The 19,813-nt window shown below is 31.8% G+C and overlaps 1 protein-coding gene across 1 annotated transcript in view; it reads right to left on the bottom strand.

The window, feature by feature from the left end:
* LOC129968987 (multiple epidermal growth factor-like domains protein 6) overlaps window positions 1-19,813 on the bottom strand; it is a 442,865-nt gene that overhangs the window by 43,546 nt on the left and 379,506 nt on the right. The window contains exons 23-25 of the mRNA XM_056083379.1: window positions 12,458-12,586; window positions 11,468-11,605; window positions 8,123-8,268 (exon numbers count right to left, since the gene is read on the bottom strand). Of these exons, the coding sequence (XP_055939354.1) occupies window positions 8,123-8,268; window positions 11,468-11,605; window positions 12,458-12,586 (413 nt within the window). The remainder of the gene's footprint in view (window positions 1-8,122; window positions 8,269-11,467; window positions 11,606-12,457; window positions 12,587-19,813) is intronic.

Below are 19,813 nucleotides of genomic sequence, written 5' to 3'. Positions count from 1 at the left end.
ATTTGTTTCACATGAACGCTCACGAGTTGAAATAGCGATAGAGAGACTGCAACCCTATTTTGGTGTAGGGCAAGATAAAATCACGTGACTTTGGGAGAGAATTTGCATTCGCTCTAACTGCATTTTCCATTCTCCATTATATTTCAATGGAAAGTTATTTCTCGCTTTTAACTGCTAAATATTAAAGCTTATTTAAGACATGATTAACTCTTGCTGTGCAACTGGATGCAAAGAAAAATCTTCTAAGGATAGTCCTGTATCATTTCACAATACATGTACAATAATATATCCATTCCATTCTATTTATATCCATTTTAAGTCAATTTAAAATTTCGTAGCTTGGATCACTCGATGATTTTGATGTTATAATTGAATAATATTTCATAGTTTGGTTTAGTTATTGTATTTAATTTAGTTAACTTGTTATTAAGCTTCATTTAAACTGATATAACTGCATTATATTTTGCTACTCGCTTTATTTTAATCTCGAATGTGTTGCACGCGCCTGGCTGATTACCCTATACCTTGAACGATATTAAATCATCATTGTGAATGAAATAGTGAAACTGAAACGTATGTTTTATTGAAAATGTTATATAGTAAAATTTCATAAATGTGGTAGTAATAATTTCATATTTTTATAAATTAATTAAGATCTAAAAAGAAACTAGTGGATATTCTAAAGATAAGCAACTATTAAAGAAAGAAATTTTATCTTTGCAGATAAAAATTTTGTTTGAATGTCAACATTTATTAATAACTTGCAGTATGTACATACCCTAACATCACCGTTTTCGTAAAAAATCGAATTTTTTTATTATTTTGTATTAAAGTCAAAACATTTAAGATTCCAAAAATGATTTACTTTTGTTTCTGCCGTAGTTAGGAGCAAAGTTACCGGCAAAACTATAAACCAGAAACGAAATATTTAAAACTGATATTAACAAGGGGAAGGCACGAGGTTTAAAATTGAGTTCGGGATGAGATTTTGTATAATAGTAGTATGCACTTAGAATCTTCATTCATGAAAATATTAAGGCTCAATAACCAACCTTGAAATTTTCAAGATAACTTATATACTAATAATGTGTTACCGTGAACCAGCGCTCGATTAATATAGTGGTTAGGGTTCTGGCGTAGAATTCACGAGACCCGTGTTTGATCCTGGGCTAGTATTTTTGTTTATTTGTTTTCGTTCTAAATTATTTCAAAATAATTTAACAGTTTTAATTAATGTCTTTTTCATTTTTTATGCAAAAATAAATATTTATTCGCCCAATTCTTAGATTAAAATTTAATTTTTTGACAGAAAAATCATTATAAATGCATTTTTTTAAAGACTTTGGTCACTTTTATAATCTGTTTTTATAAAAGATTTTTTTATCTATTTGAGATAATGATAAAAGTATTTGAACATGTAATGTAAAATTAAATGATTTTTTTTGGTAAATAAAAAAAATGTTTACTTAAAGAAGAAAAATAATCTCTTTTAATGAATGTAAAAAAACAAAGTAAAAAACTAAACATGATTTAAATCAACAAATTCAACTATTGATGTTATGAATAAGAAAAATTATTTTCAAAACCAGTTTGCTTAGTTTTTGCTTTGTAGAATGATAATCTCAAGACAAGAAAAGTAAATAAATAAATAAATAAATAAACTTTTCAGGAAATGAAAATCGACCGGACCCAATGCCGGGAAGCAAAAGATTGCGCGACAGATTTTGTGTGTGTCAAGATTTGCGATATGTTGCCAAAAAAAGTATTCTTACTCTCAGATTCTCCCTAAGTCACGCGACTCATGTTGGGTACACTTGTTTCGATAAAAAAAAATACGACTAGCTCTCTCCATTTATATATCAGCTCTATGCTCACGACCCCTACATACGTCATCAATGTGCGGCTAAGTTCGACCTTTCCATTTGGAAAATTACTAGAAAATAAAGCTTGGATAAAGCTCTTGATCTCAAATGGACGGAATTCGCCCATTTTCATCGCCAACTTAAAAATTTCGACATTTTGAAGTGAAGCTAACCAATCTGAATGCTCTATTGTTATTTTGCACAGATAATTTAAAATAATTCTTTAGAAATATGCTTTTACGTATACATTGTAATAGAATTTTTATAATCCGTTTACTGTGATAAGATGTAATTCATCAAAGTTGATTCACATGATTAAATTAATCTCATACTCATAACTTTTTTGATATCATTAAAACAAAAGAAAGTATTATTTAAATTACGTTTGCGTATTAATGGCATAGCATTCTGATTGATTAGCAATACAGTACACTCTCGAGTGTCCGACCTAATGTAGTGGAAGGGTAGGCCGGATAACAAAAAAACCGGATAGACCGGAACTCTATGAATTCATTTCTTTGCCCACCAATACCAGAAGACAAAGTTTTTATACCAAAACTCACTGTTATAATACGCATTATCTCCCTTCTTATTGAGTAAACCCTTTATTTATCTCAAATGTGAACGCAGCCGCGGCCCGATGAATCATAGAAGCGGTTGTCGGTAACATGTCGAGTTAAAATAGAAGATTCTGTACTGGTAGTTTATATATGTTTATGTATTGCACTGCCGTTGCAAGAATTTATTAGAGAAAAAGTACGTTAAAAGATTTAAACTGTTCGCATTTTAACCTAAATTCGGTAATGCTCAACTTAAATGTAGAAACACAAACGAAACATTAACGTAAATCGTGGGTTTAATTCATAAGAAAATTGGCTCAAATTGATTTTATTTTTCCATGATAAATGATTGCATAGATATGAAAAGGTAACCCTAAGATAAGAGTCAAAACTTACAATTTTTAGGTTTAAAAAAAGTCCTTAATAAAAGACATAATAGACGCCATGCCTTCCTCATTTAATTACGATAAAAGAAAACTAGGCCGGATATTCGGGAGTGTACTGTATATACGGCGAACTTAATTGGCCAGCTGTGGGGCTCTGTTTAAATTTTATTTGCAATTTATATTTTATTCAGAGATTACAAATGGGATACTCTGTCACGGCTTGCATTGGCAGAGAATACACAGCGGAGTAATACTTTTGGGAATCTTTTCAGAAATGGCAGTGAATGAGAGCAGGCGAGTATCATTATGTCATCGACTTACATAGGATATGAAATGCGGATGGAGTACTCATTCTTTGGTTTTACGAAACAAAAATTTGGGGCGAATAACTGATGGCGGCTAGTATAACTTTAAAACTAAAAGGAACAAGTTATTTTTGCTGAAAGACTTATTATATTTTTCTCGCAATAACATATTTGAAATTTTAGACTATGTTAATTTTATTGTGTCAGAGCTAGATAGGCTTGATTGAAAAATGGCATGCTTAATAATGCAAATATAGATTGATTTATGTGAAAATTCTTCTGAAAAAACATTGTTTTCTATCAATTTATATCTTTCAGCACTCATTCAATCTTCTATTTTCATAGTATATTAATATAATTAATAATTAGAGTTGCTTTTGCATTCTTGCGAGAGTATGTGGGTCCTCCCTAAGGAAGAGAATTAACAACTTCTATTTCCTGTTAATCCAAATTAGCTTAGTTTCAATGAGATATTAATATCATTTCAGAAATTCAAGACGTTATTCTTTCTTTAAAAAGCTGTAATTTCGAATACAGATAAAAATATTAATTTTTATTACCTTTTCACATTTTTAGTCTTATTTTCTACATGGCGTGACCGAAATAAAACCAGAATTATAGTTCTAGTGATATTGTTTCACACTGCAGTACTCGGGCAAATAGCCGGGCATCTCATGTAAGACGGACAGCGGCGATTTTTTCTGAGAAAAGCACAAATGGCAAATCGGGAATCTCCCATACAAACTCCGCATAGAGGCATCAAAACTTCGTCGACTGAAGATTTTTAGCTGAATCCACATATGCAGTCGAATGAATATATATATATATATATATATATATATATATATATATATATATATATCTAATATATAAAATTCTCGTGTCACAGTTTTCGTTGCCATACTCCTCCGAAACGGCTTGACCGATTTTGATGAAATTTTTTGTGCTTATCCGGTATCTATGAGAATCGGCCAACATCTATTTTTCATCCCCCTAAATGTTAGGGGTAGTCAATTATTAATTAAAAACTAACTTTCCCGCCAAAAAAATATTCCATTTTCCCCACCGCCAACTTTTCCGCCAAAAAAATCTTCAATTTTCCCCAACGCCAAATGATTTAGGCTTTAGTTCTTTTTTTCTCCCAACAGTAATGAGGCTAGGGTTAAGATTTTTCGGCGGATTATTTCAAACGATTCTGTTTATTTTCTTAATGTTTTATGCATTTAAAATTAAACATTGTTAATTAATCCATGTTTCAGATTCATTCTGAAGTACTTTTGAATTAAAATAGCACAGAATAAAGGAAATTAAAAATGTCTAATCTTCATAGCGTTACCCCAACTGGCGTAGAAAAATTCACGCATTTGCGTTACGTAAAAGGCGAAGAAAATTCACGCATGTGCACTGTGTTCTGATCGTTGGCATGGCAACCATTATCAACGGACGATTTAAATTACTTTTAGGTTAGTTGTATGCTTTTGTAAGTAAATTGTATTTATGTTAGTTATATATTTTTTGTATATGCTTATAGTTTTAAGTACATCGTTTTTTAAGAAGTTTTTTTTAACCTGTTTTCAATGATTTAAATTATTTTTAGGTTAGTTGCATGCTTTTGTAATTAAATTGTATTTATGTTAGTTATATATTTATTTGTATATGCTTATAGTTTTAAGTACATCGTTTTTTAAGTAGTTTTTTTAAACCTGTTTTCGACAGATTATTTTAAACGATTCATTTTATTTTCTGAGTGTTTGATGCATTTAAAATGAAACATTGTTAATGAATCGATCCATTCATGATGAATCTGAGAAAATTTTGTTGACAAATTCTTGAGATATTGCATAAATTAAGAAAGATATTCTTTAGTGCCCATAAAGTTTAAACGCTCAGTGACTCTATTATCAGTAATCATATTATTAAAAAAAATGCTTTGTTTCAGTAAAAAAATATTATTATATTAATTGCAGATTAATCCTTTACACTTTAATTTAAAGCATAAATTCTACGAGGGGTAACAGAAAATTAGAGAGATACATATCACGTTATGACTGAAGGCCTTTATAATATTATGAGTGAATTATATGACTATCAAAATTTGAAGTTTTAAAATATTTTGCTGAAGAAGTTGGAATTGCATAAAATATTTAATTATTAAAATTTTAACGAACACTAAGATTGGCGAACCGGCTGGTCGCCAAAGGCGGCTAGTATATATATATATATATATATATATATATATATATATATATATATATATATATATATATAGGATTGAGTGTTGTGCGAGTTTCCATCGGTACAGGGAACTTATTCACAGATATACGAGCAAAACTATCATGCCCCACCTACACCTGGCCATTAGTACAGAAATCACTGCTTCGTAACAATCACTCAGTCCCAAACATACATAACTGCAAGCTCTATCTCGGGGCACGGCAGTTCGCCCTTCAAGTCGAGCAAAAACAAGCGGCACGCCGTACCATCCTTTTCTCGAAGCAGTTCAGGCTATTTTCGACCCCCTATAACTTCGTTGTAAATAAAACTAGAAGCCTAAATTTTCAGAAACCAAGCAGGCATTATATAAACTAGTTATATTTCAAATTTCATTAAATTTGAACCAGTAATTTAAGAATTATAACTAGTCAAAGTTTGTAAATTTTGTCACTGACTGACTGACTGACCGATCATCAAAACTCTAAGGCACTTCTAGCAGACATAGAAGCTGCTTCAAATTTAGAATACAATTAGTGTTTAGTGTATAAATCAAGGAAAAACTAAAATATGCTTGTAATAATGGACGGATCAATAAATTTCTCGAAGTTTCGAGCATTATCTATTTTGTCGGCCAATTCGTCGCCAAGTCGCCAAATGGTCGCCAAGTTTATCACCAAGCTCTGGGATCATTGGATCGGCATCCGACAGCATCCAATACAGATTACTGTAAAACGGTCTTTCTTATGATGACACTATTTGCGCTGGGAAGCAAATAGTGCAGGTTTGTAACAATATCTAATTTGAACTAATTCAATTTGAAGCTGTGGGAGCTGCAAACGCAATGGGCGACTTTCAGAGAATCAATCTGGTAGAAGAAGAGCAAACTGATCTTCAAAATATGATCGCAAAATTTAATGCCGATCAAAAAAGAGTCTTCGAAATGATCACAAATAAAATGGACACAGCTGATAATAATGCTGACGTTTTACGCTGTTTTGTGAGTGGAACTGGTGGCACTGGAAAGAGTTTTTAATAAAAACTCTTAAAGTTTGGGTTAAGACGTATTTAAACAAAAAAGTGGCAGTTAGTGCTCCAACAGGAATAGCTGCATTCAATGTGAATGGATTGACTATACATAGACTATTGCAGCTGCCTGTAGAATACAAGCAAGCACCGAAGTACAAGCCACTTTCTGATGAAGTGCTCCAAGTTCTGAGATCAGATTTGAAAGAAGTAGTGTTGTTTATCATAGACGAAGTGTCGATGATAGCCAATGTTACTTTAACATATATTCATTTACGCTTATCTGAAATATTCGACACAAGCGACGATCAGAATGGGTGGTTTGGAAAAAAACATCTTGTACTTTTCGGAGATCTCTTACAGCTTCCGCCGGTAAGAGAAAAGTCACCTTTTGAAAAACTATCAACTGTGAAACGAACAAATTTTTAGGTTCCCTCAATATACCGAATCTGTGGATTGAACTGTACATATACGATGAACTTACAATTAACTTGCGACAGCTCAATGATTCTAACTTTGTTGAAATGCTAAATAGAATAAGATTAGGTGTGACTACAGAAAAAGACCGCGACTTAGTCTCGACTGGATTAATAACTCTCAAATCGAATTCAAATGAAAACAGATTAATTGAAATAATTGAACACCTCTCGAAACTTCCTGATGATACTGTTTGCTTATTACCTACAAAAAACATGTGTCAACAATTAAATAATGCAATGCTTCCACATCCCGAAATAAAACTTACAGCTGTAGATAGCATAGATTGTCCCAGATACCTAACAAAAAGAGCTCGTGAATGCATAAAAAAAATATGAAGACGATGCTTCTATGACTGCAGGCCTCGAAGAGAACATAATTATAAAAATAGGAATAAAAGTCATGTTAAGGCGAAATATTGACGTGGTTTAGTTAATGGTTCTATCGGTATAGTGCAAAGAGTAAAGGTTGATCCGGAAAATACAAAAAATAATTAAGAAAATATACATTACATTTAATAAAGAAAATGTTTACGAGCTTAGTCCGGACAAAGCTAAATTAGAAATTATTAATGGAGCTTATGTTCATCTCGAACAGTTTCCCATATGTATAGCCTATGCTATAACCATACTTAAAAGTCAAAGCCTAAGTCTAAATAATGCACTGATGGATACAGGTTCTGCAGTATTCACATCCGGTCAAGCTTACGTGGCACTTTCGAGAGTTACAAGTATGGATGGCTTACATTTAATTAATGTCGACTTTGGAAGTATTAAAGCGCAGGAATCCTCAATCTGTGAATACAACAGACTAAGAAGCATTTACCGTTCAGACTTGTCAAAAATTGTAACATCAAAACTTACGAGAAAAACCTATAGAGACAGGGAGTGGGCTTTAAGAAAAAATGTAGCTGAAGCTCAAGAAGTAGTACCGGAAGAGAAAAAGAGGAAGACTACATACAAAAAGAAATGAGATGCCATCAAAAACATAACTTGTAAAAAAAAAACCAAGCCTCGCAACTCAGTTCTTCTATCGTAAAAAGTTGTGAGATCCATGTAATACCAAGTCGGTCAATTTATTCAGTCCCTACTTAAGGGTCCTTCTGTCTTAAGTTATTACGTAATTAGCTAACTTAACAACATCTTATAGTGACCATATCAATATTAAAAATCTTTAATTATTCAGAGGGAGATGTGGAGTAGAGCGAATGTGCCTCTAGAACCATATTCCCACTTTCATTTGGGCTCGCCATACCGTATCTTCGATTTGATGCTACTTGGAAGGTACATTCTTACCTGCGGGCAAGTGAGATGGCAGAGAACACCTGTATATCCAGCCTTGCAGATGCATCCACTCTTGTCAGGCTTGCACACACCCCTATTCTTGCAGTCGCTGCACGTGTAAGAACATCTGCCTCCAAAGAAGCCGGGTCGGCACGACGCTGTTAAGAAGTGCGAAAGAATACAAAATAAGGTTGCAAAAATAATATTAAAAAGGTTATTATAATAAAAACTTTGGAAATATGTGAAAGATAAATTTAATTAATACTATAAGTCTGCTTAAAAATGAAGTAAATACAAAGAAATGCTATAATCAAAACAAAAAAAAAAATGCCAATTTTAATAAGCTTTAATAATTTTCTGTCAAGTCAGATATTTCACATTTCATATGTTCCAATATTTGCAGGGAATCAGATTAAAATATAAAAAGATCTCTTAAAATGTAGACTCATTTTTGATTAAAAAGTGGTAAAAATCAGAAACCGTATTTTCACGGTTGTTTCAAAAGCAGCAAATGCAAATGCGTTGTAAAATTGAAATTTTACAACCAGCGATTGTGAAATGAACCAATATTCGTAACACTCTCGAGGTTTAAAATTCACAACTAGGGCCGTCAGATGGTATTTAAATCCGGAAAATGCGAAGTCAAAACAGTATGGCTCATTTATTTTAATCGGCTTTTTTCAGTTCCTTCGTTATTTTTACTGAGTGCGAATCTTATTAAAGAATGTAAAATTTTCCACCCATGAAGCACTTTTCTTTTAAATTTTTTGTTGATTACTATTAATGATGTTGCATAGTTTAATGAAATGATATTGATTAATGAATTAAAAATGAATTTTAACATTCATTATAACTGAAATTTAAATGGAATCAATTATTCTTTATTCATTTTAATTTTGTAAACATTATTCTTTTTTTTTCTGGTGATTAATATCCATTTTTTTTAATTTAAAGAACAGGTTGATGAAAATTAAATTACCATACAGCATAAAATCCTTTTCACAATAGGTAAACGCTTTCTGTTAAAAGCGTTTTAGAAATTTATTATGTTCTTTGTTTTTAAAGTATAATATTTTTACCGGCTGGTTTCAATAGGAATATCGGTTATAAATAGATAACTTTACTTTATTTACTTTAGACAAATCATTTAGATATAACTTCATATCCATGATTCTGACACCAAAGACGTAGATTTTTAATTGCCTTGCTCAAGTTCCGTTTATTGTGTACATGAATCTTTCTGATGCAGAACTATTAAAAATGTAAATGCGTTGTTCATCTATCTTTTGAATTTCGCTGCATTGTAACTTCATTTTTTTTTATCTGCCTCGTAAATTGCACAGATATTAAACAGAATTCTTCTTTCTTAGCTTTCAAAAATGAAGGAAGATCATGCGATTCAAAATTTGATTAAGGAAGAAAAAAAGTTTACATTTTAGGGCAACAATGTAATCTATAGTTGGAAATTAGGCAAAAAATATTCTTAAAAATCACTAAAATTCTCAAAAAATTCTTATCTTTATTTAATTCATATCGTTAAAAAGACAATTTTTAAAATTTTGACAAGGTCTAAAATTTATTTTTGTACAATAATATTTTCGAAAGTTATCGCGAAAAAACACAATATCACACCTTTCAGGTATGTCTATGCCAAATTTGGCAGCGGTAAGTCAGACTGGCCTGCAGAGCATCAATGCATACAAAAGCGCATTCATCTCCATATTCAACTCCATTCGTCTCTACTAAGAGAGTTTATTAAAAGTGGATCATTTGCTCCCATTCACATATTCAAACCCTTCATATGTCACTTTTTGAACATAAAAAATATTTTTTTTTTTATAAAATGTTATAATTCTTTTAGACACTGTGGTTCTGCCTTTTTTGCAGTACTAATATAACAAAATTCTTTTCTTATCTGAAATATTTAGAAAAAAAAACTTTAAATAACAATTAAAGTAGCCGATTTTAAAAATCGGCATAGGCTGATTTTCTCCATAACTTTATCAAATAGTTAATTTTTTATTAATAAAAAAACTTTAAAATAGACCAAATTAATTAATAAATAAAAAATTTCAAAAGTTTCCACTCGTATTAGAATTTCACTCGCGTGTTTTGGTAACAGTGAACCGCTTTGAACCGACGTCCAGTTTCTCTTTTTTTTTCTTTTTTTCTTTTTTTTTTTTCTTTCCGAAATTTCGCTCGATTTCTTTTTTTTCCCTTTTTATATTTTTAATAGATAACTCATGAAATGCAGACATAGAATGAGTTGTTTCGGAAGTTTCAAAATTACTTATTCCACTGCTGTTTTAAACAAATTTTCTTGCAATGAGTGTCTGTCTTCCCGCAGCCGATCTCAATGAATCGAAAATCTTCGCTCAACATTTCTGTAGTCATGATAAAGTGTCATTATCCTCTTTAACAATGATATGACATCACTGCAGGATTTGAGAGCAAATTGAACTAAATTTTATTCACTCTCTGCTCTCTGAAAAGAGGAAACCGAAAGTTTCATTAGGGCAGCATTCATCAGCAGCTGCTTATCGTAATGAATCTCGGAAAGTCGCCGCATCCTTCAGTGGAAAATGTCCCTGATTGTGATTGTCGTAGTGACTTTTCGGAGGCAGAGAAATGATAGAGCGAATACGCAGATCACGTGCATGCTCGGAGCGAGATGCTCTCATCAGCCATTTTCCCTGATTTTTAGATATTTTTATGGATTTGCCTGATTTTTTCAGATCCATGAAATTCCCAGATTTTCCATGATATCCGTGAATTCCAGGTGTCGCCTTCCAGTAATTCTTCGTATGTGTGTCTCTATTATATAAAGGGTCTTTGAACTCTTAAGAAATTTCATCTGTGTGTGCGTGCGTGCGTGTTTTGGAATATTCTTTACTCCCCCCCCCCCACCACAAATGCATAGAGCTGCGAAAGAATCCTTGGTCCCACATTTTTCAAGAATTTCGCCCTTCCTGTGTTGGCGCGAAAAAGTTGGCGGGAAAATTCTTTTGTAGAGCCATAAAAAGCAGCATCAAAGGCGTTAGGATTAGACTCGGTCCAATGGGAGCAAGGGAAGTTGACAAACCGATATATGAGGCGATATAAAACAGGAACCTAGGTTTGGAGCGAAGAGTCATTTCTGACAACCTATACTCGAAGATTTTGTGGTCAAGACAGAAGGTACGATGGAAGCTACTTCAAGATGACATCCCCTGTGGGCTCTGGCTGGAGGCAAACGAGCTACTCGCCAGCAACATTCCTTCATTTCTTTATCCCATCCGTGGTCTCTGACACTCATTGAATAGACGTCACTTCCCTTGAAATAAGGGGAAATAAAGAATTTTGAAACTCAGTGGTTACCTTTAGAATCTTTGTCCCTTGGGGAAGCGTCTCCAAGAGGAGTGCCGTGCAACTTCTTTCGGATCATTTTTTCTCGGTTGGCAGCGTATTCGATTTCTGGGAGGTCACCTCGCACTGGACCAAAATCCGAATCGTCCTCTGATCGAAAAGAAATTACAGCATAAATAATCAATCAAAAAATATAAGTGAATACTAATCATAGTTTTATTTTGTCCACTTTACAGAGTTTTCTTAGAAAAGAACTAAATTCTCAAAACTGTCATCTTGTAAGGTAGTGCGAATTCAATTCGAAACTTAAGATAAGTTCTCATGAATAGATAATCCATGCAATTGTGTTCAGTTTCAACCATCACCAGCAAGCAGCTGTCAAAGCTCCAGTGATGATTTAAAATTCTTATTCGCGCCAATTTAAAATAATTGTTGTCTTGTGAGAATTTTTTTACAAACTTCAATTAATGCCGGCGCTCTCAGTGGATATACCTTTTGAAGGTCAAATGTAATGTCATGATTTCATTGCTCTTTATGACGCCAAATTTAATATTCGACTTTCCAAGTAAGCCTTTGGGTGCTGAATCGGAGAAAGTGCAATAAATAAAGGGAATAACCAATAATTAATAAAGGAAAGTTTAAATCTTTCGGATTAAGATGTTACCACTCGTTTTCCTTTTTCTTAAAATACTTTTTAGTACCAAAAATTAATTTTTTTTACCAAATATTTCTTGGAAAATTTTTAGAAAGCGATGAAAATGACATAAGATAGAGATCACATTAGAAATAAAAATTAAGTTTAAATGCAAAAATGGAACAAAAAAAGAAAGAAAGAAATGATGAATCTCATAAGATAGAGATGTTACCATTTTCAAGAAAAACTTGTTTTTCAGTAAGGGGCATGAAAAAGAATTTACCATAGCCACAAATATGCTTTTATTATATATTTTTAAATTATGAGGTTGAGAAAAAGGTGGCAGTTCTGAATAGAAATGAATTTACCTTTCACGTCGCATTTTCTCTGATCATCGAGAAGGAAGAACCCTTCCAGGCAAGAGCACGCATAGGATCCCGGAGTGTTGGTGCACAGGTGATCGCATCCACCGTTGTCTTTCTTGCATTCGTCGATATCTGTTGATGGAAATGATTATCAAGTATGTGACGAAGACCAATAAAACAACTTTTTTTACTGCAAAAGCACCATCTAAATATCTTTTACCTTTCATTTTGATGTTAATATGTCTTAATTGGCATTTTTATAATTCGAACTGCAATGATTTTAAAGATGCTGGAGAAAGAACTATTTTATATATATATGTATATATAGAAAAAGAATGGAAAAGGAATTTAATAGAAAAGGTTTTCAACGGACCTACAGCAGTAACAAAACTGTGCAAATTAGCTAAAAAGTTGTCATCTAAATTCTCTTAAACGCTTGAAAACAATTTAGTTTCGACATGCTTGAGGCCAATGGTCTTTTATCTTTTTCTTGTAAAGAATCTTTCACTTGATCTCTAATATAGAAATTGTATGAATTAATATCTGATGAATAATAATTTCCAATGTTGAAGTACCCAATTTTCCAATGTTGAAGTACCTTTCCTTAGAAAGTGTTACACTTTCACTATATAAATACAGTTTACAACAATAAAAATATGATAAGTTGAACATTACGGTTTAAAAATGAGTAGTGTAGTTATATTAATGGCCCATTTTTTAAAAGCAGAGGGCTATTTGGAATGGATCTCATAATTCTGAACCATGATTAGATGACGAGACACCAGAGATGGCAACCCCTCTCCAAACTTCCGCATCACAACAGCGGGAGGACGTTTGGCCCCAATAAATTCCCTTTCCCCTTTCTCTTTGAAGGTACTATCAATATCTCTTGGACGAGGAATTCCGACATGTGGTCTTTCAGTGTAGTCGCTAGTGAACAGATGCGAAACCACCCAGGTGAAAAGATCCACCATCTGGCTATCTCGAGGATTTTAGTAATTAACAGCGACGACACAGCTGGCTGTAAATGTCTTATCAGTACTGGGAAACGGGGAATGTTTCAACGCTCTCTTTTATCGTATGCATTGGGTAGAGACCCCTTTTCAGTTTCTTTCTATATCACGTTCGTTTTGAAATGTGTGTTTAGGAAAAGTCGGTTATCTAAAACAGACGTGGGGATCCTTCTTATGAAATCTAATTCAGATCTTAAACTATTCCACGATAATTGACTCATATCACTGCTATTTGAGCAAGGTTAATAATCATTGTGCTCACTGACAAACAATTTAGTTTCAAAAGAAACCTAAACACTAGCCAGCAGTTCTTTCGCGTAACTCGGGTTGATTTTTAGAAGTCTGAAATCACAAATGTTTTTCCGCTGGACAGTCTCAAAGCCTTTGATAACATATGGCGCAATATTTTGATCTCCTACCTCGTACGGCAAAACCAATCAAAATTATTCACTAGTTCCTCGATTCTCTTAACTTAAGAGTTTGAATAGAAAGTAATACCTCTTCCCCAAGCGCGCCAGAAGCGACGCCCATCGTGAAGGTGGGTCTACTTTTGTCTGCTCTCTTCAACCTATACGTCAACGATATTTTAAAACTTCATATTGGCATAAAATCTTTTACTAAAACTCTATCATTAAAATGTTTCAAAACTGTATATCGCAGATACAGGTTTCACTCATTGATTGGTAAATCTATAGTTTAAAAAATAAATGAGCTTGTCTTACTCCAAAAAAGCTATTATTAGATCGAATCCAAGTATTCAGCAAAAACCATTCTCTACGTTAATGAATACCAATATATGTAGCTGTTACTTAATTTTAAGTTAACCTTTGATTCTATATCAAAACAACAGTCAATAAGCCCCAAGCAACAAGTATTCATCTAAATCAGTTCGTGATTTAAGAGAGCAAATTAGCGATCTAATTACAAATCCATCATTCATTAATTAGAACAGTAGCCTTCTTGAGAATTGCAAGTGTTTCGAAACAAGCAGCTAAAGTGAATCGTAAACGCATCAGGGCATGGCACAACGAGTTTAAAATGAAACAATTTTGGATCCATTCAAACAAATATTTCCCAAAACTGCCTCATACTCGCAATGAACTTCAAGTTTTACCGTCTCATCATCACACTATCTCAACCCCCCCCCCCCCCCCAAAAAAAAAAAAAAGGCTTCGTGCCATTTTGAAATATTCATTCCATCAATTAAAACAGGACGGACGTTTTTTTTTTTTTTTTTTAAACTGAATTACAAATCTGAATGACCTTTAATTTGTCTAAATTATTTCAAAATATTAGAAATGCGCTGCATTATGCGTGTAGATGTCATTTACATAAGCTCCAGATTATAAGCAATTTTCATCAATTTCTTTTCTTTTAGTAAAGAAAGCTTTTTTTGCCGTTATGAAAAGGATTCTTATTTTTTTATTGATTTAAAAACATAAATTTTGTGTTTTTAGATAAAATTTTCACTTTATGACTAAATCATTCTGTGTGAGGAGCTGTTCTTCATAGAAAAATAAAGGTCTCCTTGTTCTTTATCAGAAAAAAAAAATCAAAATTTAAATATAAATTCATTTAATTCTTTCCGATTTGGTTCTCATTGGCTCAATGATGCACCGTTACTTAAAATCTGGAGCACCTTTCCCGAAAAATTTTATTTTAGGAGGATAAGAAATTTGATTATATATATACTTTAATCCATATTATTTTCCTAAATTTTTGCCTAATTTGGCCCATGTCGGGGTCATTCTAAAGTGTTCTCTTGTTTCCTGATCCCATTCCATGTATGAAGCTGTGTAAAAATTACTGCGCAGTACTTACTTATCAGTTCTACGTATCAAGTGAAAATGATCCCTCCGTTGCCCTTGTCAAAGGTCAACACGTGTATTCAATCGACACGTAGACGGAAATCCTATGTTCTATAAGACTCGTGATGATTTATTTCTCCCTTCATTACTTCTGCTTTTGTGATGCACTATGGCGGACGTGCCTTGTCCGCGTCTCTGCTTGTAAATAATTATGCTTTTCCGGAATGGTATTAAAATTAATTTTAAAATGTAAAATGTCTCTTCAATGTCTTCGAACCTGCATTCTGCTTCAACCAAAATAAGCTTACATATTATTTAGTCGACAAAGATAGTTCCTTGTGAAATTTTTTTAAAAGAATTAAATCCCCGGGATGAGAGGCAAGTTGATGTTACGGTACGGCTCCTTGATTTGCCGTTACTTTGAAGATGGTACCGTACTGGCTCGGCCGCTTGCTTGCCGACCCTGCCGGGTTATCTCCCATAGCATAGCTTCTTCTGATCCAACCACGTCGCTGAAATTCTAGGAATGACGATGCTTCCCTTCTTGTTACCGCATCGCTGACCTCATCCGACAATCCCGCTCAATACCCTTGTATTTTTGTGTTCCTTGTCATCATAGATATGTTCCAGTTAAGCAGTGCTCAAAACTGCCTGCAGTGACTCATCAAAAGAATTATTAGTGTTAAAAAAAAGTCTCCATCGATTGACACAACGAGTGAAAATCAAGATGTATATTCCGTACTTTTGATTTTATTTTAAATTGAATTTTCCAATTACAAAATAATTGCAAATAATCTTTTCATATTATTATTTAAAATGTTGAGTTTTAAAATTTTTTCATATCTATTATTTAAAATTTATTCATAATATTATGATTTGTTAAATTTGAAATTTATGTACAAATCAAGAAAGATGATCTCCCCCAAAATATTAAATTTATCTTTAAAAAATAATTCATGACATTTCACATCGGAGAAAATTAATTAATACTACAGAGGAAAATTGTTACACCTCTGATTGTAATGAAACTATACTCTGTTATCTATGATGTCAGATTGCTTTTTGTTTTAATAAGCATGCAGACTTTGTGAACAAAAAAAATAATATAGCAAGATTCTTATATACTTAATAATTAATGGCACATGATAATACGACTAATGTAGTCAATACCTCGGGGATAGTTTTCACACCTCTGACAGTTATTAAGCTACCCTCTATTATCACTGTGTCCAAATACTTTTTTTTTTTTTACAAAATACAAATGATTTTTTTCTTCAATTATCAAATATTTTTTTATATATTTTATTTCCCAAACACTTAATCATATGAGTATTTTGAGTCTTGTGTTTGTTACATTCATTTACAAGTGTTTTGTTTGAAATCTTTGAATCTTGCATTTATTACTTTTAGTTCCAAGTTTTCATTTGATATTTTTGAATTTTGAAATTATTATTATCATTTCAAATGATTTATTTGAAATACACGAATTTTACATTTATTTACATTTCCAAAAGTTTTATATGAAACCATTCAGTTTTACAAATATTATTTCCACTTCCAAGATTTTGATTAGATATTTTTGAATCTTATATTTATGGTTTCAGTTCCAAGTGTTAGTATGAAATAATTCAATTTTGCAAGTTTTATTTTCATATCCAAGTTTTTTACCTGAAGTTTTGAATCTTATGTTTTTATTTACAGCTAAAATACTTTACTTAAAATCATAATTATATTGATATTTCATTTGGGTGAAATCATAACAATATTGACATTTTATTTAACAATTTAATATTTAAATTTCTAATTTAATAATCTTATTGAATCAGATTTCTTAGCATTTAAGAATAATATAGGCAATATACCATAGACTGGCTTCATTAAATTAAGTTCATCAATTCAGTTTTTACAGAAAAATGGTCAAAATAACTTTGTGCAATATAATGTTTAATTTATTAATTATTTTGTTATTACTATTGATTATTAAGATTTTTATATACTATTTTCATAAATATAAGTCTTTATATGCTTTTAATATAAAATGATGAATGGGATTTCTGTATTATGTAAAGATAAGGGAAACTGAAGTGTCACTTTTAATATACTTTTAAGTTTAACTTCTTACTTTGACACTACTGTAAGGTATGGTTGTGTGTCAAAGGTTCCGACGCACTTGCACGTCTTGCGATGGGGAGAAAATTGTAATTATATTTTAATAACTAATTTAATCCAAATTAATTGCCAAACATTTTGCCTAATTCGGCCCAGGTTGGGGTCATTCTAAAGTGTTCTCTTGTTTCCTGATCCCATTCCACGTATGAGGCTGTATAAAAATTACTGCGCAATCAAGTGAAAATGATCCCTTTGTTGCCCTTGTCAAAGGTCAACACGAGTATCCAATCGACACGTGGACGGAAATCCCATGTTATATAAGATTAGTGATCATTTGTTTCTCCCTTCCTTACTTCTGCTTTTGTGTCAAGCTGCGGCGGAAGTGCCTTGTTTATGCTTGTAAATAACTATGCTTTCCCGTAATGGATATTAAAATTAGTTTAAAAATGTAAAATGTCTCTTCAATGTCTTCGAACCTGTATTGTGCTTCAACCAAAATAAGCTTACACACACACACAACACGCACACACACACACGCGCGCGCGCGCGCGCACGCACGCATATATATAATTATTAATAAATATATAATTAGTAAAGTTAATAGGGAAAAAAGAAATAGGATCAAATTAAACCAAATAAAATAAAAATCCGGCGAATAATAATACGAAAAACTTAATACGGCGAATTTAAATACTAAAAATTATCCTGGACAAAATCAAAGATGAAGATAACTTTATAATTAATAGTAACAAAGAAGTTTTGGATTTTCTTAAAGATAACAACATTAATAAACTTAATACTTTTGATTTTGAAAATTTATACACCAATTTACATCATGAAAAATTAATAAATGTGTTTACTTTTATATATGACGAATATATAGAAGAAAGGTGTTATTCTTAAAAATAACAGGTTAAAATTATATAATTTTAATATTACCGAAAATTACGTTTTTAATGGAATTAATTTTCATAAAAACAAAAAAGGGCATTTCAATGGGAACAGCTTTCTCAAGTGCTTTATCTAATATTTTCCTATATTACTATGAGAAAAAAAAATATATAATTTAATAAACGGGTGGAGGTATATTGAAGACTTACTTTTGAGCGACCGTTCTGAATTTAAAAATCGAAATAGCTAATGATAAAACAATAGTTGGCATCTAAGATAAAAGAAAGGAATTCAACTTTAAAATAACGAAACTGTGAAATTATCATTCTAATCTAAACTCTAAAATTTTCAAAAATCTAATTTTCTCACGATTTAACAGGATCAAAAGAGTTTGTAATAACAAAATTTCCTATATTGAAGTAACAAATAATGTCATTAAAAATTTAACTAATAATGAATTTCCCAGAAACTACTATATAAATATTAATTTTTTAATAAAAAAAAAAGAAAGAAATGATTTGGGATTAACCCTTTACCTAAAATAAAAATAGACTTTCCTTTGCATATTAATTAACTCAATAGATGGCGCTGAAACCCTCCAATTACTTTTACCTTGAATGGCGTTAGCATAAACAGTTTAGGGCGCGGGATACAAGAATGGGACAGCTTATATATATATATATATATATATATATATGCCTGCTTCTGGTATGTTTTTTTCCTTTTTGCTTTCATAATTGGTTATGAGAGTTATTATATGGTTATTTTATTTTATGTTATTATATTTTTGCTTATTAGTGGTCGTATTCTTTTAATTTATTGTTTTGTTTCTTTTCTGTAAAAATGGTGTATGTCTTAGGTCTAATTTCAGGGGATTTTCGGTTCACGAGGAGCCAATACTGTTGGACAAATTAGTCTGAATTCCTCACAGAAAAAATCCCCTATTTTGAATCTCTGCCTGAGGGTGACCCTTGAGAAAGTCTTCAGGCCGGATTCTTATTTTATTTGGTTTAATTTGATACTTTTTTTTCTCCTATTAACTTGGTTTTTATTACTAATTGTCTAGATTCATTTGCGCTCTCTAAATACAATGGTGCTTTTTCTGTTCTTTTTTCATTTAGTCTTTAATTTGATTCCGAAATAATTTTAATTTTAGATTGTTTCAATAATAGGTTTTAATTACATAATGCTTATATTTTTGGTTGCTTGTATATAATATGAAAACAAGGAGGCTAATGTTTCGTTGAACGGCACTTATTACTATTTTTGTTAAAAGTCTTCCAGAAATTTTTCAACTTCCAGGCGATTTTTAAAGTACATTGTATCTACATGAACATTAACTAAAGTAATTTCACCTTTATCAAAAAGACAAAGATAAAAAGTGAACATCAGAAACGTACCCTCAGGTTTATAAATAAGAAAAGAGTTCACCCCTCATTTGTAAAGATAAACTGAATACACACAAGAATGTCCAAGAATAATTTTGATCAAGTGAGACCCGCCGAGAGATATGTTGTAGCTTAGATAGTCCATGTCAA

Source organism: Argiope bruennichi, chromosome 5, assembly GCF_947563725.1.
Source record: "Argiope bruennichi chromosome 5, qqArgBrue1.1, whole genome shotgun sequence".
NCBI lineage: Eukaryota > Metazoa > Arthropoda > Arachnida > Araneae > Araneidae > Argiope > Argiope bruennichi.
This window is presented reverse-complemented; position numbering and strand designations above follow the sequence as displayed.